Here is a 23,313-nt window from a genome sequence, read left to right as displayed (position 1 = left end):
TGGCTGTGACTTGTCCAGTCTGTCTCATACACCTCTTACTGATAATGTGTCACTTTTCTCTGCCATGCATGGCTGTGACTTGTCCAGTCTGTCTCATAGACCTCTTACTGATACTGTGTCACTTTTCTCTGCCATGCATTGCTGTGACTTGTCCAGTCTGTCTCATACACCTCTTACTGATAATGTGTCACTTTTCTCTGCCATGCATTGCTGTGACTTGTCCAGTCTGTCTCATACACCTCTTACTGATACTGTGTCACTTTTCTCTGCCATGCATGGCTGTGACTTGTCCAGTCTGTCTCATACACCTCTTACTGATACTATGTCACTTTTCTCTGCCATGCATTGCTGTGACTTGTCCAATCTGTCTCATACACCTATTACTGATACCGTGTCACTTTTCTCTGCCATGCATTGCTGTGACTTGTCCAGTCTGTCTTATACACCTATTACTGATACCGTGTCACTTTTCTCTGCCATGCATTGCTGTGACTTGTCCAGTCTGTCTCATACACCTCTTACTGATACTGTGTCACTTTTCTCTGCCATGCATGGCTGTGACTTGTCCAGTCTGTCTCATACACCTATTACTGATACTGTGTCACTTTTCTCTGCCATGCATTGCTGTGACTTGTCCAGTCTGTCTCATACACCTATTACTGATACTGTGTCACTTTTCTCTGCCATGCATGGCTGTGACTTGTCCAGTCTGTCTCATACACCTCTTACTGATCCTGTGTCACTTTTCTCTGTCATGCATTGCTGTGACTTGTCCAGTCTATTTCATACACCTCTTACTGATACTATGTCACTTTTCTCTGCCATGCATTGCTGTGACTTGTCCAGTCTGTCTCATACACCTCTTACTGATCCTGTGTCACTTTTCTCTGTCATGCATTGCTGTGACTTGTCCAGTCTATTTCATACACCTCTTACTGATACTATGTCACTTTTCTCTGCCATGCATTGCTGTGACTTGTCCAGTCTATTTCATACACCTCTTACTGATCCTGTGTCACTTTTCTCTGTCATGCATGGCTGTGACTTGTCCAGTCTATTTCATACACCTCTTACTGATCCTGTGTCACTTTTCTCTGCCATGCATTGCTGTGACTTGTCCAGTCTGTCTCATACACCTCTTACTGATCCTGTGTCACTTTTCTCTGCCATGCATGGCTGTGACTTGTCCAGTCTGTCTCATACACCTCTTACTGATACTGTGTCACTTTTCTCTGCCATGCATTGCTGTGACTTGTCCAGTCTGTCTCATACACCTATTACTGATACCGTGTCACTTTTCTCTGCCATGCATTGCTGTGACTTGTCCAGTCTGTCTTATACACCTATTACTGATACCGTGTCACTTTTCTCTGCCATGCATTGCTGTGACTTGTCCAATCTGTCTCATACACCTATTACTGATACCGTGTCACTTTTCTCTGCCATGCATTGCTGTGACTTGTCCAGTCTGTCTTATACACCTATTACTGATACCGTGTCACTTTTCTCTGCCATGCATTGCTGTGACTTGTCCAGTCTGTCTCATACACCTCTTACTGATACTGTGTCACTTTTCTCTGCCATGCATGGCTGTGACTTGTCCAGTCTGTCTCATACACCTATTACTGATACTGTGTCACTTTTCTCTGCCATGCATTGCTGTGACTTGTCCAGTCTGTCTCATACACCTCTTACTGATACTGTGTCACTTTTCTCTGCCATGCATTGCTGTGACTTGTCCAGTCTGTCTCATACACCTATTACTGATACTGTGTCACTTTTCTCTGCCATGCATTGCTGTGACTTGTCCAGTCTGTCTCATACACCTCTTACTGATCCTGTGTCACTTTTCTCTGCCATGCATGGCTGTGACTTGTCCAGTCTGTCTCATACGCCTCTTATTGATACTGTGTCACTTTTCTCTGCCATGCATTGCTGTGACTTGTCCAGTCTGTCTCATACACCTCTTACTGATCCTGTGTCACTTTTCTCTGCCATGCATTGCTGTGACTTGTCCAGTCTGTCTCATACACCTATTACTGATACTGTGTCACTTTTCTCTGCCATGCATTGCTGTGACTTGTCCAGTCTGTCTCATACACCTCTTACTGATCCTGTGTCACTTTTCTCTGTCATGCATTGCTGTGACTTGTCCAGTCTATTTCATACACCTCTTACTGATACTATGTCACTTTTCTCTGCCATGCATTGCTGTGACTTGTCCAGTCTATTTCATACACCTCTTACTGATCCTGTGTCACTTTTCTCTGTCATGCATGGCTGTGACTTGTCCAGTCTATTTCATACACCTCTTACTGATACTGTGTCACTTTTCTCTGCCATGCATTGCTGTGACTTGTCCAGTCTGTCTCATACACCTCTTACTGATCCTGTGTCACTTTTCTCTGTCATGCTGTGACTTTGAATACATCCCTGAATACATTGAATATAAGCTTGTATAGCAAGCTCGTTTAGCAAGGGCTGCACGGACATCGTTATTCATGTCCCTGCAGCCCTTGCCTTAAACTGTATACATCACCCTCTATGCTCCCGGTGTTCTTCTGTCCTCTGCTCGCTTCCCGGAGCCGCCGTCCTGTAACTTGAGAGCAGGTCTCTGAACTGACAGGAGGCTCACTGGTCTGGACCGCCACAGCCAGTGTCAGTTCAAAGACCTGCTCTGCAGCTACCGCGCGGCGGCTCCGGGAAGCGAGCAGAGGACAGAAGAACACCAAGAGAATGGAGGGGTATGTATACAGTTAATATTATTATTATTTTTTTTTCACAATTGTTAGCTTTCAGCCAGGCATTACGGGTAGCGGCCAACAATTTTAGGTGAGGAGCAAAAGACACGATCGCTGTCGATAATGAGCCAAATTGGTCTGACTTGCCTGATTATCACTCTGTGTAATAGGGCCCTTAGTCATAGATATGACTTTCATAAATTGCCAATATGCCATCAAGTTCTACACCATTGAACCACAAGGCGCTGGTAGCGTCCATGATCCTCTTCCAACCATTGACACTTTAGGGAATCAAAAGTTTTTTCTGAGAAAGAAACCTTGCATGGCTACATCATGCCCGACCCTTCTGGCCACCAACATCATCTGTCAGTGGAGATTTAGGAGGCTGTCATACATATTTTAAACTCATCTGCGGACCTTGAGCAGAGTTTATTCATATCCATCACATCACTGGCTTTCTGGTAAATCACTATTCAGTATATGGACAAATTCTGTGTTTTTGGAAAAATATCTGATTGAAAGTTCTATCCCACAAGTTTACTTTACTCTTAGTTGGCCCACTCCATTTATTAGCAGATTAACCAGTTACATTCCCTTATGAGGTGCCACTTTCTCCTGTTCATTTAATCACACGTTTATTTAGGCTACTTCTCCAACCTCTTCCAAAAAGTACTACGGTATATTCCAAATCCCCCTCAAAACCAGGCTCCTTAGTAGAGATAATCACTATCAAGTAGACATGAGTGAATCTCTCAGCATTTGGTTACTTGTGGCTGAAGAAGTTGGATGCAGCCCTAGGGTGTCCTGGAAAATATGAATATAGCATATGGCCTATGGCACTCAACTTCTTCAGCCACCGGTAATCAAATGTCTACTCGATTATCGGCCTGTATAAATGGGCCTTTAGCCTCTTTTAATTCTATACGTTTAGCACTCACCCTAGGATAAGAATCAGCAGCCGGTTTATCATTGCCTTCCAATCCATATACTCCAAGGTTATAACCATTTTATATGCATATCTATAGGCACACTAGACATGGCTGTCCAATGTCACCTGCCTTGTTTTGGTATCATAGGGATCACTATTAAAGGGCTTTTAAAGGGGTATTCTGGCTTGTGAATAGGGGCTCCAAATCTTTGTTTTAAATGGAGCATTGAGTCAGGCATGCACGCTGCCACTTCACTCACTGTCTTTGGACATATACAAGGCTTTTTTATTAGCAGCAGCCCCATAGACAAAACACACTACTAGGTATGTAAAATGGCTTAAAGTGAATCTGTACCCACAATCTGCCCACCCCAAACCACTTGTACCTTCGGATTGCTGCTTTCAATCCAAGATCCTGGGGTCTGTTCGCCAAGTGATGCAGTTATTGTCCTGAAAAACAACTTTTAAACTTGCAGCCTTGTGTCAAACTGCCGTGGCCTAGATTGTGTATGCATTAGGCTGGCACAACCTCTTTGTCCCTCCTCCCCGTCCTCCTTATCAATAGGAATGCTCCAGGCAGATTTTCTTCTATTCATCACCTGTGTGAGCACTGCACATCGGCTGGATCGTTAAGGCACCAGTGCAATGTTCAGACAAGTGAAAAATAGGAGAATACCTGGCTGTAGCATTCCTAATGATAAGGAGGGCGGGGAGGAGGGACAGAGAGGGTGTGCCAGCCTAATGCACAGACACTCTAGGCCACGGCAGTTTGACACAGGGCTGCAAGTTTAAAAGTTGTTTTTCAGGACAATAACTGCATCACCTGCCAAACAGACCCCAGGACAGATTATGGATTAAAAGTCACTATCCAAAGGTACAATTTGTTTGGGGGGTCAGATTGTGGGTACAGAGTCGCTTTAAGAGTGGAGACTGACTACTAGCTCACTAAGGGGTTTAGGTTAACTGATGTCTATAGAAAAGTATGGGAGACGGAGTGCCGGATGCAGATTTCTCACAAGCTAGTCCTGGGACCTGACAGGAGGACAGCGTTCTGATATGGCCTTAGTAACTGCAGCCATGACTTTTTTTTCCAGCCACTGAAGTTACATTCAAGATGCCGCAACTGCTCCTGCCCTGATTGTCCACTCTGTAGGATGGCAGAGCACTCAGGAAAACACCATCAGAGTGCTGTTCTCCTTACCTCTCAGATCCAGGGGCCCGTTTATAAGACACCGGGAATTAAAAAGGTTCCCTTTTAGACATTGAAAACCATTATAAAACCAACATGATGGGCTGCTGCAAGCAGGCACCGAACTCTCTGATTGGTGCTCGTTTGTGGAGCCTTCACTCATCTACATTTGATGGCCTATGTGATTACATAGGTCAAAATATAAAAAAAATGCTGTAGAGCCCCCAAAATCATTAGTACTGTTGTGTTCCATTCCTCTATACATTCCGGGTCTGTCTGTCTCCTGAGACCAGTATTCAGGCTAAAAACAACCTTTACTCTAGGAGTGCAGTGTCAATGAGGCGGGGCCTAGAGCATTGGTGCCCTAAGCTTGCAGCAGCCCTCTCCCCACCCTTCCTCTGTCATCAGGCCTCTGGACTGGATCTTCTTCTTTGGCAGGCCTAGGCACCACCTCATTGACCCTTCGCCGCTGGAATAAAAGTTGTTTGTAGCCTAAATACCTTCCCCAGGAGGTAGACAGACTCTGGGACCAGGCATGCATTGAGGAACGGAACACAATGGTACCTTCAGTTTGAGGGGCATGTCTGGTGGTACAGATTTACATGCAGCCTAACAATTCTTTGCATACATATTTTCTAGTCACCTTCCCCCAGTTCTGAGCTGCTGCTTTCTGCTGAAGGCACAAAAATCTGTGTGTCAGCTTTTTTCTCTGTCTCCCCCTCCTCCCCCTCCCTTCTGAGACAGCTGATGTAAACAACTCCCTGGCAGGCTTTATTTGCAATATTGTAGCTTCTTTGTAACACCATGAGGATTCATCACAATGAGTTAGTTAACAACTTGCCCTCAGAATAACCCTCCCAGCATTATAAAGAAACTACATTGTTGCAGATAAAGCCAGTCAGGGACTTGTTTACATCAGCTGTCTCAGAAGGGAGGGGGAGGAGGGGGAGACAGAGAGAACAGCTCACAGCAGAAAGCGGCAGCTCAGAACTGGGAGGAGGAGACTAAAGAGATAATAACAGGGATAGAATGAATTGTCTGGGTAGCAACATACCAAAGGTTATGTTTTAGTGGAATAATGCTTTTACAAGGTCCCATTGACTCCAATGTGAGATTACAAGTTGAAACTGCTCAGAAAAAAATTATATGTCAGTTTTTTCAGCACTGCTTTCATGCTGATTTAAGCATTCCCTATTTAAGTCAATGGAAGCTAAAAGCCATTTTTTGAGGCACTTTTTGGGGCTTTATTGAGAATTCACATGAGGCAGATTAGATTAAGAAATGTCTTATTTGCAGTCAAATAAATTGAACTGTTTTTGAGTTGAAGAAATTTCTGCAACAAATCTGCCTTGTGTGAACAAACCCTCATACTGTCAGTCTGCCAGTGTTTGTTGTATTTATTCCCTTTCTGCTCTTCTACATGTGGCATTGTTAAGCCCAGGGATTGGGAACCTTCGGCCCTCCAACTAATTCCCATCATATCTAGATACTTCATTCTTCCCTAAGGGTAGATTCACGCATACTGAGTTTGCAGCAGATTCACTGCGAGTTTTGCAGTGAAATCTGCTGTGATACTCTATACTGTGGCTCAGGGAAGAAACAGAGTGCTGCACATCACACCTATGGCTGATACTAGTGCCGCTTGGCTAAATAAAAAACACATCAGAATTTTGTGTATGAATTGATCAAGCCATACTGCCCCATGTACCTCGTGCCGGTATCTGATACACATGGGTCCCTACACTAAGTCCACACCGTGCCAGTCAGTGGCCACCAACTGACTTTTTGGGTCTGGTCCTGTGACATTGGGGTTGCAGGGCCGTTCCATGGCCTCCCTTCCCTGCACGTGCACGCTTTGCGGGGTTGGCGGTCGCTGACCGACACGGTGTGGAGTCAGCGTAGGGACCCGTGTGGACCAGAGGACCTGCGCGGTGGTACACGGGGCAATATGGCTTGATCAATTCATATACAGACACTCTGGTGTTGATTTTTAATATAGGCCTAGCGGCATTAGTATCAGCCATAGATGGGATGTGCAGCGGTTCCATTCTCTCCAGTTCGTGTTTTGCAATTCTCCCTCTCTGAACAGCTAGCACTCCTTTATAAGACCCACATGACCAAAATTAGCAGGAGATGCCTGTGCTCACATGTCTGGACCCTATGTTTTCCCCATTCTGTGAGAGCAGCAATGGTAAGTGTAATACCATATCCATACTTGTGTCGTTTGGGGGCAGCCTTCCCCGCCGGTGGTGCTGGCTGGGTTTTGGTGGGGCTTTTTGGGTCTGGTCCTGTGACATTGGGGTTGCAGGGCCGTTCCATGGCCTCCCTTCCCTGCACGTGCACGCTTTGCGGGGTTGGCGGTCGCTGACCGACACGGTGTGGAGTCAGCGTAGGGACCCGTGTGGACCAGAGGACCTGCGCGGTGGTACACGGGGCAATATGGCTTGATCAATTCATATACAGACACTCTGGTGTTGATTTTTAATATAGGCCTAGCGGCATTAGTATCAGCCATAGATGGGATGTGCAGCGGTTCCATTCTCTCCAGTTCGTGTTTTGCAATTCTCCCTCTCTGAACAGCTAGCACTCCTTTATAAGACCCACATGACCAAAATTAGCAGGAGATGCCTGTGCTCACATGTCTGGACCCTATGTTTTCCCCATTCTGTGAGAGCAGCAATGGTAAGTGTAATACCATATCCATACTTGTGTCGTTTGGGGGCAGCCTTCCCCGCCGGTGGTGCTGGCTGGGTTTTGGTGGGGCTTTTTGGGTCTGGTCCTGTGACATTGGGGTTGCAGGGCCGTTCCATGGCCTCCCTTCCCTGCACGTGCACGCTTTGCGGGGTTGGCGGTCGCTGACCGACACGGTGTGGAGTCAGCGTAGGGACCCGTGTGGACCAGAGGACCTGCGCGGTGGTACACGGGGCAATATGGCTTGATCAATTCATATACAGACACTCTGGTGTTGATTTTTAATATAGGCCTAGCGGCATTAGTATCAGCCATAGATGGGATGTGCAGCGGTTCCATTCTCTCCAGTTCGTGTTTTGCAATACTCTATACTGTTATGGCCTATGGCACTACATTCTCACAGCAGAATGATCCCGCCTGCTACTTCGGCTCTCGGGTCACCCAATCAGTGGCTGTGGCAGGACAGTGCACTGATTTGCTGAGCAGGCCGTCAGTGACCCGAGAGCAGAAGTAGCAGGTGGGATCATTATGCTGTGAGAATGTAGTGCCATAGGCCATAACAGTATAGAGTATCACAGCAGTTTTCGTTGTGAACTCTGTACATGTTAATCTACGACCCAGGGGTGTGGCTAGAGCTTAGAGGCAAGATCCAACTCCTGAGACAGAAGAAGATGACGTGCTGTCTGAGGAAGGATGGAGGGGCCAATGTATATTTAACTACAATCTTCTGATAATCCTTTCAGAAAAATGTCTCGTTACCCCAAAAATCTGCTTTAAATTGCTATTCACTGCCTGTTCTTAGAGGAATTCTATCTCTAGAAATAAAGAGACCCAGGATAGTACACAGGAAGTAGGCAGGGCTTAGCTAGTGTTATGTGCAGGAGTGGGGGGCGTTGTCCCTGGAAGGTAAATCAATGCTTCCTTCTATCTCAAAAGCATTTCAGTGCTTGGTGTAACCCCTTCCTTGCTGTACTGTTGTTTCTTATGTTTCTGCTCACATTGCACCTTTGTAAGGCTGGTACAGTAGTAACCCCATTCTCACTTCACATGTCATCTATAGTAGTGTACTGTAAATCATTCCCCAGCATTCTGTCAGCCCGGTCAGTGCACAGCACTTTCACCAACACTATGTCATGGCATAGCAGTAAGGACTAGGTGCTGAGCTTTGACTAGTCAGACAACTAAGGAAAAGGAAGAACCTGTGGGTGTACTACTGGCACATAACCCAGCTCTGGTCCTACTCCTAGAGAATGAGAAATAGCTGTGTACCATGGAGGGGACTTTAAAGGGGTTATCCAGCACTACAAAAACATGGCCACTTATGCCCCGCTCTTGCCTCCAGATTGGGTGGGGTTTGAAGTAAATGGAGCTTAATTGCAAACCGCACCTGAACTGGAGACAAGAGAGGGGGAAAAGTGGCCATGTTTTTGTAGCGCTGGATAACCCCTTTAAGGAACTCAGTAACAGTAGTAAGAGCACCATAATCACCTTGTTACCACAGTAAAGAGTTAACTTAACCAAATGATGCAAGTTTTAAAAAGATTATTATGAATGATAGGTAACGTTTAAGCCTAACGCAAAAATGCACAACTTTACCCTAAAGATTGGGTATAGTATCCATGATCATCATCTCTTTGATACAGTGGAGACTAATAATATAGAGGAATTCTCTGGAATATACAAATAACCAACTGATTTCAATAGGCAAGTGTAATACTTCATTTCCCCTGTGGTGGCGCTGTCAAGAACTAAATGCTTACTGTCAGATTTCCCCACAGCCAGGGAATTAATTTGTGATCAGTTTATGGCCAAGCTGAAAGTTAGGGATTAACCAAGGCAAATACCCCCTTAAAAACTAACATCACAAAATCATACGCAGATATGTAAGCCCCCTGGAGTTCTCGGTATGAAGACACATAACAGAACTTACATCTCAGCCACCGTGCTCCAGCATCAGTATCCTTCTCTATAATGCTTCTTCTCTGAGTGTAACTCCCGAAAATGTACCAAAGCATCCAACCCAACTGAATGAGCATCAGTGTGATCAGATAGGACAGGAGGTCTCTGTCCGTAATCCCAACGGCGTGAATGGCCCAGGCGAACATCAGCAGCAGCCCAGCCAGGAAGATATTGAAGCCATACTGGCTGCTGAGAATCTCTGCATTTTTCTGGGGATAGTTGTGAATTAGGTTCAAATGGAATTTCTTCTCGGGCGACTTTTGGGGTGGATCCGGCAAAGGCAACGTATCTACCTTGTTTTCTTCAGCCATACTTTCCTTTCTGGAATTGAGTAAGAAAGGAATAATCAAAAGTCATGCGTGAAACCAAATGGTAAAGCAGATCCTGGTATAATAGATAGAATTTTCCATTTTATGGGGGGATTTTTTTTTTATAATGACTCTAAATATGGAAATGAGAAAAAATATCGGATTAATGACCCATATGAAACCAAAACTCTATTGTTTTGGCTTTTTGGCTCAATTTCTTGTGGATTGTGATATGAAATACAAATATATATATATATATATATATATATATATATATATATATATATATATATATATTTTAGTACAGTACTATTTATACACTATTTATTTTAAAGGAACCTCCAGTCATTAAAATATCCTAAATTTAATATTTAATTGTAAAAGATCTTGCTTCTATCCTACCAGTAATATAGTAGTATACATAATTGTACTATACATTACAACATTTCAAATTTATGAAAAAATTATATATATATATATATATATATATAAATATATATATATATATTTTAAATAAAAAATAATAATTAACAAAAAATATTTTATTATTAATTTTTAATATATATTATATATATTATAATATAGTCATTTAACGTTTAAACTGTACTATCTATGTAGCTGGGGTTAAACTAACTTACTAAGTTTACCTGCAGTCCTATGTAAAAACTAGCATGGCAAGATATGACAGGGATTTTGCAAATGCCACAAAGCATCTTGATAGAAATAAAAGTAATAAGATATATAGTACAAAATATATATTGTTATAGTTTGGCTTTTTCCCAGTCACAAAGGTGAATTCATGGCTGTCTTACCACATCCACAGGTCTTCCCAGCTGATCTCAACAGGACGCACAAAGTAATGTGACTAAATTTTCTGAGATGGGATTTTGTCCCAGGCTTGGGCTTTGATCCTTCTTATAAGGATGGTTTTGCTGTAGACGTCAGAGGGAAGCAGTCTGCAGGTGGATAGAATTTCAAGAAGGAACACCTAAGTGCAGAGTAGTCAGAGGAGGTAGTGTCCTGCTCCCTCTCTGCCAGCTACACTCCAGGACCTCACAGAAAGTCACTGTTCCAGGAAACGCTGCTGACGGTCACACTGCGGGCAGAGAAGTGGATGGATGACAGATGCAAATGATAGGAAAAAGGAGACAGATTTACTAAATATCATTGACAACGTGTTGACATGTGGTATGAAAAGTGTCCTAACATTGTGCACTATTATATAGCACTAACATACTCTATAGCCCCCTTCACCAGCAGAGACCACAGTCACCTGTCCTATTGTATACAGCATACAATCTGGCCAAAGGGTTATGAGAAAAATACAGGGAAGAAAGGATATACAAAATTGCTCTTTCACCTCTTGAACAAAGAGATGTCTCTTCAAGTCAAGTCTCGCTCAGTCAAGGAGCCTTAGAACATTGACTGGGGATTTTATGCCAAGCCGATCTCTCCAAAAGCAAAGATTTTTCCAGTAGGCAGACAGCTGTTTTGGAGTTTTTGCCCCTCATCAGTGCAGAGCAGGGTGTTGGTTGACTAGTGAGAAGTCTATCGACGTGGGTCAAAGGGGTAGTGACTCTCCTAAAAGCGACTCTGTACACACAATCTGACCCCCCCCCCCCCCCCCCCCCCCAAACCGCTTGTACCTTCGGACAGCTGCTTTTAATTCAAGATCTGTCCTGGGGTTCATTTAGCAGGTGATGCAGTTATTGTCCTAAAAAACAACTTTTAAACTTGTAGCCCCGTGCCCAATGGGCGTGGCCTAGATTGTGTATGCATTAGGCTGGCACAATCTCTCTGTCCCTCCTCCCCACCCTCTTCATCATTAGGAATGCTTCAGGCAGATTGTCTCCTATTCCCCACCTGTGTGAGCCCGGCACATGGGCTGGATCGTTAAGGCACCTTTGCAATGTTCAGCACTCACCATTGCTCCTGCAGGTAGAATGGGAAAAATAGGAGTTACTAGTCATGTGTGCACAGGTGCCTCCTGCTGATTGCGGTCACATGGGTCTTACCAGGAGGAGTGCTAACACACAGAAAAGAGAGAAATATAAAATACGGATAAGGAGAGAAAGGAGCGCTGCACCTCACACCTATGGCTGACACTAATGCCTCTCGGCTACATTTAAAAACCAACGCCAGGATGTTGGTATATAATTTGATCAAACCATATTGCCCCATGTACCACGTGCTGAGAGGTATTAGTGTCAGCCATAGGTGTGAGGTGCAGCTCTCCTTTCTCTCTCCAGGTCGTATTTAACTTTTCTCCCTTTTCTGAGTGTTAGCACTCCTCCGGGTAAGACCCATGTGACCCAATTAGCAGGAAGCCCCCCCCCCCATCCCACTGTAAGTAATCTCTGTTTGTTAGCTCTCTGCCCAGTAGATAGCATGTGTTAGGCATCTCCCCTGGTATTCCCCCCCTAGTAGATAGTGTCCCCCTATGGTAGGCATCTCCCTGGGTAGTATGATGATAGCTCGGGAGGCCCGGTGTATTGCAGGCCCCATAGAAGCCACTGTGGCTGCTAAGGTGGTAGTTACCCCCCTATTCTTATGGTAAGCCAGGGTCTAATCACGCCTTTAATAATTTTCATATCTGCCTAAGACACGCTGAGTTTTCTATTTAGGTACGGTATTTTTTTTTTTCAATTGGACTACACAAGTGGGCACAAAACACAAAATTGGGCAAGGCAGAAGGCAGGTAGCTGCGGGGGGGCTGCCAGGGTGATCGTCTGGTTATCGCGTGGCAGAGATTTGGATTTTTGACACTCACTCTGTACAGGTCTATAGAGACATGTGCTTGAATTTATCTATTCTTGACTAGCACCCAACCTGACACCAGTTTTTCCTTTGTTTGCCTGTCACCTTGTACACCTTCTGGAGTACTGTTAAGCACCTGTTTTATACTACATTACATAAGCCGCATTTTTGCAGTTTTGTATGGAAAAGTCTTACTCCACTATTAAAGTTCCAATACAAAGACACTCTAACTGTAAGGCCCCCTAAATTTGGTAGATGCCGCCCTGCCATGTCATAAGCACTTAGAATGGTGCGGGATGCAAAGCACACATTATATATATATATATATACTGCTCAAAAAAATAAGGGAAACACTTAGGGTGCGTTTACACAGAGAGATTTATCTGACAGATGTTTGAAGCCAAAGCCAGGAATGAATTTGAATAGAGAAATCTGTCTTTATAGTCTGTTCCTGGCTTTGGCGTCAAAGATCTGTCAGATAAATCTCTCTGTGTAAACGCACCATAAAACAGCACAATATAACTCCAAGTAGTGGTCCTCTTAAGCAATCTTATAGCGATCGCAAAAACAATTTTTTTTTCAAACAATTTATCCGTCTAAACGCTGATCATTATATAAATAAATCAAATTGTTGCTTCAAAATCAATAAAAGATCGGTTGGGCTAATTATCGCTCTGTTTAAACCATAAATCAAACCAGCAACACTGATTGACAATCAGTTTCACATGCAATCAGCAAGACACACTCAATAAAGGAGCGGTTCTGCAGGTGGGGACCACACACCACTTCTCAGTACCTATGCTTTCTGGCTGATGTTTTGGTCACTGAATGTTGGTGGTGCTTTCACACTTGTGGTAGAATGAGACGAACTCTACAACCCACACAAGTGGCTCAGGTAGTGCAGCTCATTCAGGATGGCAAGAAGGTTTGCAGTATCTGTCGGCGTAGTGTCCAGAAGCTGGAGGTGCTACCATAAGACAGATTGAGCACATCTGGGTCATCATATCTTGCTCCATCCACCAGTTGGCGGATGCTTTAGTCCAGATCTGGGAGGAGATCCCTCAGTTGGCGGATGCTTTAGTCCAGATCTGGGAGGAGATCCCTCAGTTGGCGGATGCTTTAGTCCAGATCTGGGAGGAGATCCCTCAGTTGGTGGATGCTTTAGTCCAGATCTGGGAGGAGATCCCTTAGGACAGTGCTTCTCAAACTTTTTCTACTGGAGCCTCTTCCAACAGACCAAGGCAATGCCTGGGCCTCACCAGACTGACCAAGGGGATGCCTGGGCCTCACCATCTGTGGTGAAAGTCCATTTAAAAGCCAAAAATAATGCTAGGACTACCTTTACCCATCTCTGAAGCTCTTTATATCAATAAAGAAAGTACAAAATAAATTAATAATGTTGCTAATATGGAGATTTTTGCAAACAGTAAAAGGACTGTGCAGATGATAGTTACTTTGTAAAAACTGGTTCCTTAGCTGGGCCTCACCAACAACTAGGGGGCGCCGCACTGGTGAGGCCCGCCTCACAGTTTGAGAAGCACTGACTTAGGAGACCATCTGCCACTTCATTAGGGGCATGCCCAGGTGTTGTAGGGAGGTCATACAGGCACGCGGAGGCCTCATTTTGACTTTTAAGGACATCACATCAAAGTTGGATCACCCCGTAGTGTGTTTTTCCACTTAAACTTTGTGTGTAACTCCAAATCGAGGCCTCCATTTCTTAATAAATTTTATTTCCATTGATAATTTTTGTGTGATTTTGTTGACAGCACATTCAACTTTGTACAGAACAAAGTATTCAATGATAACATTTTATTCATTCAGATCCAGGATGTGTTATTTGAGTGTTCCCTTTATCTTTTGAGCAATATATATATATATATATCCAGTGTGTGTATATATATATATATATATATATATATATATAGGATTATTTGTCACTTGATAGTTTTGGCAGTAAAAATGTCTCTGGTTAACCAGAATTGGATTTGTCCCTTTGAACAGGGCTATTCTGTGTGCAAACCATGGCAAAGTCCCCCACAGAAACCTGAAGGCATATATACAGGGGATACTGGAACTTGGCTTTCATGTGAAAAGCTCTCAGACAGTTTTATTGTATTTCCTCTATCACCTCCTGAATAGACACTCAGCACAATACAGTTCTCTCCCACTGTACAATTCCCCTTCCTCACATTTGTCAACCACTGTTCCAAAGATAACAGGGTCACCCACTTAAGAGGAGGGTGCCTCCAGCTAAAACAGTTATCAACATGACTGCCCAATGGCTACTTGCCCTGTCAAACACAGCACCGCATTTAACGGTATGCACTCCTGATTAGGAACGCATACAGTCAAAGGGCCAGTGTGAGCACCCAGCAGCACTTGCCCAGGTGCTGAGGCTGGCCCAGTCTGGCTAGGATTGCTTCTGAAATTCCGGCTAGTTTCTGGATGGTCATTCAAATTTCGGATGCTCCCCTAGGTTTCTATGGGCATCTGTTCTGGAATTCTGAACAATTATAGAACATAACCTATCATTTCTGGACCTATTTTCCGTACAGGAAAAATCCTGCAGGGTGTCCATGTGCAATAGGACCCTATTGGTCAGAAAAGCTATATGGTTTCCTCCCATGTACAGGTGGCCTAAGTGAAATAGTAAAAACAAGTTTACTGTAGTAAAATGGTAACTTTAGGCTGTTCATCACCTTTGACAAGCTATACATTTAATAAATGATGTAATATAATAATATAAAATACTTGATATTTTTACTTTAAAGCCAGAAATAGATTCCTAATGACTCAAATAGTAAAAATCACCACAACCCTGAAGAAAATGCATATAAAATTAATAATAAAGACTGCAGAAGGTTTTAAAAAAAAAAACTGCAAACTTTCCAAAAACCAAACCTTTATTGAAATAGGGAACAATGGTGTATTAAATATACCGTATTGTTAAACTCATTTCATTATCATTAAATCCTCCTGGGAACACGGAAACCTATTAAAATCATCAATGTTTAACCATTTCCAGTATTTAGGGATCTTCATCAACAACAATATTGTGAATACGAAGTAGAAATTAATAAAGACAGTTTTTTTATCATTATTATGCTTTGGTAAAGGATATTCTGTATACTTTTTGATTAGAAAGATGAAGTCTAAACATATACAATGACAAAAATTCTGTACTCTTTACTGTGGATCTTATTACAATCATTGAGAAGTATATAAACTTTACCTCTTTACATGTAAGTTAATATATACCTCACATGTCACAAGGAAATGTCTGACTGCTAAGACCCCCCCCCCCAAAAAGGAGAACAGGTAGCAGCCAGTGGTAGCATGCTTTACTTTCCTACTTTCAATCATCTACATTCAGCAGCTTCAAACACAAATCGATTATCGGACGTATTTGGCCGATAATCGCCTTGTGTAATAAAAGGCAACAATCGGTCGACATGCACAATGTCAGCTGATCGTTGTCTTTCAACATGTTGAAAGACAAACGTTCAAGATAGCAATGATCTGCAGACCATCACTATCTTCTATGAGCTGCCCGGACAGTGATCTAACGATCACACGGGCAGCCCCCCCACCAGCAGCACGCAGGGGATCTGACAGGTTGGCACTCGCTTGCTGTGAAGATCAGGATGTGTAATAGAGGCTCTATGATGCCTGAAGATTGCTGCAAGCCGGGGATTAAATTCCACTACCGCATGCATCTCCTGGCTTATTCTCCTTGACTGATCAAAACTTTTGCCATGTCCCTGTGTCACATGAAAAGTTTTTTTAATGAAAGTATACATTTAAATATCTACTTCCTGTGAGGAAGAAAGTTAAAAAAAATAAGCTGTGGAGGAAACATGGGTTAATGAAAAGACATTTTTACACTTGACGTCCAAAAAGGCAGGTTTAGATCATTTTCTTGACTGGAACAAGAGTGAATGATGCCAACATGGCGGGTATGTTTGTAAATAATAATCTGCCATTTCCAACTCTTTTGTTGATCGTTCTTCCATGCTACAGTTGTATTTTCAACCAGTCAATGGCAGCCAGGTTAGGTCACAGATTACATAGGAGATCAATCAGTGATTTGCAGTGTAATTCATGAAGTGTTCCTCCTGGACGGCAGCCCTGACATGTATGCTGAGATGAACGTTTAGGGAATGCATTATTGTCCTTATTAACTTATTTATCAAATTGTTAGCTATGTACAGTATACATTATCTTACATTATACTTATATTAAGTCAGCAATTTTGATAACACCTCTAAATGGTACAAGGTGTATAGCAATCACGTAGATGAATAAAGCTGCCTGCAGCTCTCCCAGCACATCTTCATGCAGTTCAGCTGCTGAAATTCAGTTCAAAATCTACTGCGCATCTAGTAGAAAATCTACAAGAAAAGAAGAGTATTTGTTAAAGGGGTATTTTATAAAAAAAAAAAAAAAAAAAAAACTTTCTAAATGCTGCTGTCCTTGGGGAGAAATAACAAACAGCCTATTATTACTTTTCTGTGCTCACCCGGTGTCCTCCTGCATCATTTTCAAGTCCCTGGTCGAGATATCTCACCTCCACTTCAGAGACCGACTCGTCTAGGTGTTAAAGCCCGCCCAAACAATTACTGACCTTGGTGCTGTCCTATCTCAGTCAGGCATTACAGAGTAGGCTGTCACTGCCAGATGCCTCTGTCTCGGAATTGGAGTCAGGATCACTCAGTTGGGGCCCTGAAGATGATGCAGAAGGACACCAAGACAGCGCAGAAAGGTTGTTTGTTATGTTCTGCGCTAGGGCAGCAAAATATTAAAGTATTAATACCCCTTTAACCAGTCAACCATGTAAGTGTATTCACAATGAAGAATGCCCCCCCCCCCCCCATAATGCCCTCAGTGACCCTTGGAAAAATGAATCCCTCTTCTGATCTACATAGTCAGGCTACGGACACATGAGTTGGAGTTCTATAACTTTTATATTAATTGATGGCTAGTAAAAAATTAAAACCTTTTACAGGAAATAAACGTTCCTTAAAATCGCTCCATTCCCAGGCTTATAACGCTTTTATCCTTTGGTCTATGGGGCTGTGAGAGGTGCCATTTTTTGCGCCATGATGTGTTCTCTATATCGGTACCTTGATTGCGCATATGCGACCTTTTGATCGCTTTTTATTACAATTTTTCTGAATTTGATGTGACCAAAAATGCGCAATTTTGCACTTTGGGATTATTTTTGCGCTTACGTTGTTTACCGTAAGGGATGATGAATTAAATAAATTAATATTTCGGGCGATTACGAACACAGTGATACCAAACATGTTTGTTTATTTATTTTTATTTATAACATGGGAAAAGGGGGGTGATTTGGACTTTTATTAGGGGAGGGTTTTTTTTTTTTTATTAATAAAAACACTTAATTTTTTTTTTCCCTTACAGCAATTAGAAGCCCCCTGGGGAACTTCTATATACACAGCACTGATCTCCCATTGAGATCAATGCTGTGTATATAACAGAAAACTGATCCATCAGATCGGTGCTCTATTATAATGGTCTGCTGCAGACCATCTAAATGGATTGCCGAGCCGGAATCAGCGTCATTCCGACACTGAGCCCTGGCCGGCTCATTAGAACGGATCTCCCCTCCGCGGCCACATGACGGGTATACCCGTCATGCATCGTTAAGGGGTTAAAGACTTGTCTGCGCCATACAGCCTAGAACCTAAAAGAAAGTTTTACTTTCACACCATCCAATATAGATATACATAAGTGCTTGTGATACTCACATGTACTGGTGAAGAAAAAAAAAAAGTCTTACCTCCATATATTCAACCAAACAGCGATACCAGCATTACAAATCCCATGAACTGAGTAAACAAAATCCCTGGAGTGAAAAATGACCACACTGGCCATAAGGAAACATTGAAACTGAAAAGAAATTGCCAAACAGGTATTAAATAACACAGCTGGTACACAGTGGATTTATACCATTGTTAAAAGGGAGGAAATGAAAAGTATTACTCACCAGACTGCTGCTACTAGAAATGTCACAATAGCGACAGGTACGAGCCCTGGATACTTGGCATCGTAATCACAAATCCCACAATGCCACTCCAGATAAACTATGCAATAAAGAGCTATTGACATACTGATGACCAATGACAGGGTGCCAACCAGGAGCCAGACACTGCAGAGACAAAAGGAAAGCCATCAATCATGGCACCCATAGAAACACTTTAATTAGGAGAGCTCTGGGCAATTTGTATTTGGCTCCTAAAATATTATAAGTAGTTAACTGTTCCCCATCCAGAGTAGTGACCACCGCTAGACTATGGATATTATTGCAGTAGAAGATTATGTTCCCACAAAGTATTTTGCAATCAAAACCAGGAGTGAATTAAAAATACAGAAAGGCTATGTTCACACACTGTTGAAATGTAGTGGATGGCTGCCATTTAACCCCTTCAGGACTGGGCTAATTTTCCCTTTTACACTTTCATTTTTTCCTTTCCATGTTTAAAAAGCCATAGCGGTTGCATAAGTGTCATTTCTTGCGCCATGATCTGTAATTTCTATCGGTACCTTGCCTGCATATATGCAACTTTTTGATCACTTTTTATTACAATTTTTCTGGATTTGATGTGACAAAAAATCTGTAATTTTGCAATTTGGCGGGTTTTTGCGCTTGCGCTGTTTACCATGTGAGATCAGGAATGTGATAATTTAATAGTTCGGGCGATTGTGCACATGGCGATACCAAACATGTTTATTTATTTATTCATTAAATGGGAAAAGCGGGGTGATTTAAACTTTTATTAGGGGAGGTAATTTTTATATTAATGAAAAAACTTTATTTTTATTTTTTATACTTTAACTTTTAGTCCCCCTGGGGGACTTCTATATACACAGCACTGATCCACTATAGAGATTAATTCTATGTATATAATACAACACTGATCCATTAGATCAGTGCTGTATTAGGCTATGTTCACACTACGTAAAAGTACGGCTGTTGTTACGCTCCGGCCGGGATCCCATGCGGGGCCGCAAATAACATGCCAGTTTTCTGCGGCCGCAATTCAATGAGTGTGCTATGGGAAGTTCTGATGCGGGCTCGCTGATGCGCCCGCATCAGAGCTCTGTGGCCGGAAAGATCATCCGGCTGGGATGATCCGGGCAGAGACCGGCCGTTCCGTGACCTGGCCGGGGTCACGGAACGGCTGGTCTCATATGTTGTGTGAACATAGCCTTACTCTGGTTTGCTGCAGACCAGATCTGTTGATTACCGAGCTGGGGTCAGTGTCATTCCGAAGCTGAAGCCCGGCTAGATAAGAAGAAGGCATCATAAAGTTACTAAGATTGAAAAAGAAAACGTTTTGTGCGAATGATAAGAGATGGTGCCTGGTTCCTGCCAGGACTTCTAACAAAGGCAGAAATACTATATTATATAAAGTTTATTAAAGGGAATCTACCAGCAGGTAAGGGCCTCTTAACCTGTAGATATAGATTAGTATGGCATATTAGGCTTTTAATATGGTGCTGGGGTGTTATTCTTATAAAATACACTGAAGGGCCTCATTAGCATACTACTAAATCAATTATTTGTGCTTATAAAAATACTAAAGGTTCCTATACACTTTAGACTTTTAACAGCCATACCCATCATAAGCAAGCAAGAGAGCTTGCTCTTGCTGCGGCTTCTATCTCCCGAAAGAAAGTGAACACAGGAAAGACAGGGCCAGTCGGGAGAGATAACATTAGTTATTGAAGGTGTATGGCCAGTTTAACATGTGACTATGCACTATGACACTCTGCTTATCGTCCCTGCTGATACTTTCCCTTTAAATAGAATACTGGCTACTTCAGTGTGTGAACAAGGCCTCACTATTTCTAAATGGCTGTGTTATACCAAGGATCACAATATAAACATGTGTACAATCTCATACCAGCTTTCTTGTAGATTTGATTGGAGGACTTGAAAGAAATCCACATAGTAAGTCAATGACACTGCTGCCAAAATCCAGAACACAGAATGGGGGTTTAGTCTGGGGAGAGGCTTCTCCTTTTTTTTCTCATCATCTATAAATGAATAATAATATTAAACATGAAATACCCTGCCGATCTTTTCAGGACAAGAAACATTATTTGTATAACTCTTAGTATATTACATAGAGGTACAACACAAGAATGTAAACCTTTCAATATATTTCCTATACACATGCATACAGGAATATAACGGCACATCCTATTTTTGAATCAACATACAGTGGCATTATCTAGTAATGTGTGCTAAAGAGCTATCAACCCTAAAAGTCTTTATAGAAGTTCTATAAACTGTACATCTTGCCTCCCCAACCACCTCCAGGGGTCCCAAGTAGGGTGGAGGAACCTTCAATAGCAAAAAAAAAAAAAAAAAAAAAGGGAGCCACATCTATTAATTATGCAATACTCTACAGACATGCCATACATTTCCAGATGGGAATACTCTTTTAAAGAGGCTGTCTGATAAATATAAATTATTGGGTCTCAACAGTGAGAACCCAATCAATGAAAACTTTACAAGTTTCAATGGAATATGAAACTTTTTTTTTTTTTTTTTTTTTTTTAAAGTAACAGTGACAGGAACACTTCAAAAGGTCCCAGTGACACTATTGCAGTCCCTCTGTTTACTTTCCTGTGAGTTTTACCAGTTCTCCTGATGGTGTCCTGGGGACACCCTGTAGCGAATCACTAGCCTCAGCAATAAATAGCAGGAGACCACCGAGGTCAGTGATTGGCTGCGGTGTCATCAGGAGAGCACGTCATCCAGGGAGGTAAACAGACCTGGCAGGGAGGACTGGAGCAGCAGTGTAAGCAGAAGACAGGCAACTATAGCGTAGTGTGTTATTCTGGAGTCCTATCATGTTGATGCAGAAGCACTGGAGGCAGGCCGACCCACCCTTAGTGGGAGGAAACCCCCGCCTGGGTTCCATTGATTCTAATGGACTCACGTCATAGAGGGGCTGGGGTTTCTTTCCACTGGGGGTGGGTCGGCCGCCTCCGGTGCTTCTGCCTGGGCCTGGTGGTACAGTCACTTTAAGGGGAGTCGGGATGTTGATCGCTAAAACTAGCTGGGAGAAGCGCGCTGAGCACTTCTCCCTACTTGTTCTTACCATCAGCACCCAGAACCTGACCAATCAAGCCTTTTTAAGATGTCTCTAGACCAAAACCCCACTCGTTTCCACTGACCCCCTTTACTCCACGCCCATATCTAATCATACACATTAATAGGCATCATTGGCTTCATAACCATGACCCTTGACGCCATATTTTACAATGTATAACTGCTGTTTCTACCTTTTTTTTTATAACACTTTGGGGCTTTATTTAACCTTTGTTGTCAATTGTAACCAATCACAGCACAGCTTTCACTTCACCACAAAAGTTTAAAAAATAAAAGCTGAACTCTGATTAATTGCTACATGTAACATACAGTTCTGATGGGTCAGGCCCTGTGTGTGAGGAGGGGTAAGTTATCTGTACTGTATGGAAATATTCCATATAGCTGGGTGAATGAGAAATCTTTCCTGCCTGGCTGTACAGCTCAGGTGTGCAACTTCCCATACACCTGCCCCAGCTCAAGACTGCAAAGTGCTGAGGAACTAAAAGTCCCACGATGAGCTGCCAGCAGGGCTGTAACTATGACTACCGCCCGTACACACCGACATCTGCCCCCTCCGCCTCTCTCAGTAACTCCTCCGCCTGCTGCTGGAAGCGCTGCCTGAGCCCCTGCAAGTCTCTGTCTTCTAAGAGCGCCGCCATCTTGGAACGTCACCTGACTGGAAGTGACGACATTGAGGCAACAGACGGCCCAGCCGTTACCCTGGTGACCGTCCAGCGCGGCTGTAACGTGCTGCACGTATAGGGAGAGACGTCCAGTACAGATAGAGCCGCAGTGTGTGGTGGTGCTGGCATGGCCGACTTATAAATAGTGTTACATGTTACAGACAGGTTATTCACAACTGTGAACAGCGCAGAGTCTAACTTCTGCAGTGCTCACATACACCAGACATGGTTTGGTATGGATTGACAGCCATTCCTGAGCAGGTACAGAGCAGGACAAATCCTCACTGGCTTTGTGTACAGCTGCTGAAACCCTAATAGTGCTCGCACTGTATGGTCAGCTCTCCTGTCACACAGCACCTAAACCTCTGTAACCACACACTGACATAACTCTGACTGAATGCCTAAAAAAAAAAGAATTGTCTCCTGGTAATCATGCATAGTTGATGATATAATTAGCACATGTTAATTCCCCTTAGTTGGTACACAACCTGCATGATAAACAGGTGTCATGATGAACAGGCAAAGGACTGGGAGTTCCCGTGTTTGGTTTCTTTTTTTTGAACGGAGAAAAGGCCAAATATCGGCACAGAGGAAGAATGGACCAGTTTGTCCATATGTAAAACATTGATTAAAACATAGAAAACTTAAATAAAAGAGAGTATATGGCAAAACTCCTTGTAAGCCTTCATGGACAGGGTCCTCTTTCCCCATGTACCAGTCTGCCATTTACCTTATTCATGTAACATGTTTTGATCTTGTAATGTTCCTGACATTACATGTCAATTCTTTGAGCAGAGGCGCACGAGCCCTCCCATAGAGACACTGGGATACAGATGTAGACAGGATTCCGTGGTGTAGAGATCCGCCGCGGCATTCTGCCACTTTTGCTCTGTGTGAACTGGCCCTTAGAGGTGAAGGAATTATATC

General features: G+C 43.1%; 2 protein-coding genes across 2 annotated transcripts in view; both read right to left on the bottom strand.

The window, feature by feature from the left end:
* OTOP1 (otopetrin 1) overlaps positions 1-11,808 on the bottom strand; it is a 51,835-nt gene extending 40,027 nt beyond the window's left edge. Inside the window, exons 1-3 of the mRNA XM_069976439.1 lie at positions 11,680-11,808; positions 10,629-10,912; positions 9,480-9,829 (exon numbers count right to left, since the gene is read on the bottom strand). Coding sequence (XP_069832540.1) covers positions 9,480-9,819 — 340 coding nt within the window. The 5' untranslated portion in view covers positions 9,820-9,829; positions 10,629-10,912; positions 11,680-11,808. The remainder of the gene's footprint in view (positions 1-9,479; positions 9,830-10,628; positions 10,913-11,679) is intronic.
* A 3,653-nt stretch (positions 11,809-15,461) lies between these two features.
* TMEM128 (transmembrane protein 128) lies at positions 15,462-22,371 on the bottom strand. Its single transcript, XM_069976438.1, has 5 exons — positions 22,263-22,371; positions 20,508-20,640; positions 18,587-18,748; positions 18,380-18,489; positions 15,462-16,967 (listed from the first exon to the last, which is right to left on the bottom strand). Exons 1-4 carry the CDS (start codon positions 22,360-22,362, stop codon positions 18,390-18,392), a joined length of 495 nt encoding a protein of 164 aa, XP_069832539.1. The 5' UTR covers positions 22,363-22,371; the 3' UTR covers positions 15,462-16,967; positions 18,380-18,389.
* Positions 22,372-23,313: the final 942 nt, after the last annotated feature.

This window comes from Dendropsophus ebraccatus, chromosome 7, assembly GCF_027789765.1.
Source record: "Dendropsophus ebraccatus isolate aDenEbr1 chromosome 7, aDenEbr1.pat, whole genome shotgun sequence".
Lineage (NCBI taxonomy): Eukaryota > Metazoa > Chordata > Amphibia > Anura > Hylidae > Dendropsophus > Dendropsophus ebraccatus.
Note: the sequence above shows the minus strand (reverse complement) of the source record. Positions and strands in the feature narration are given on the sequence as shown.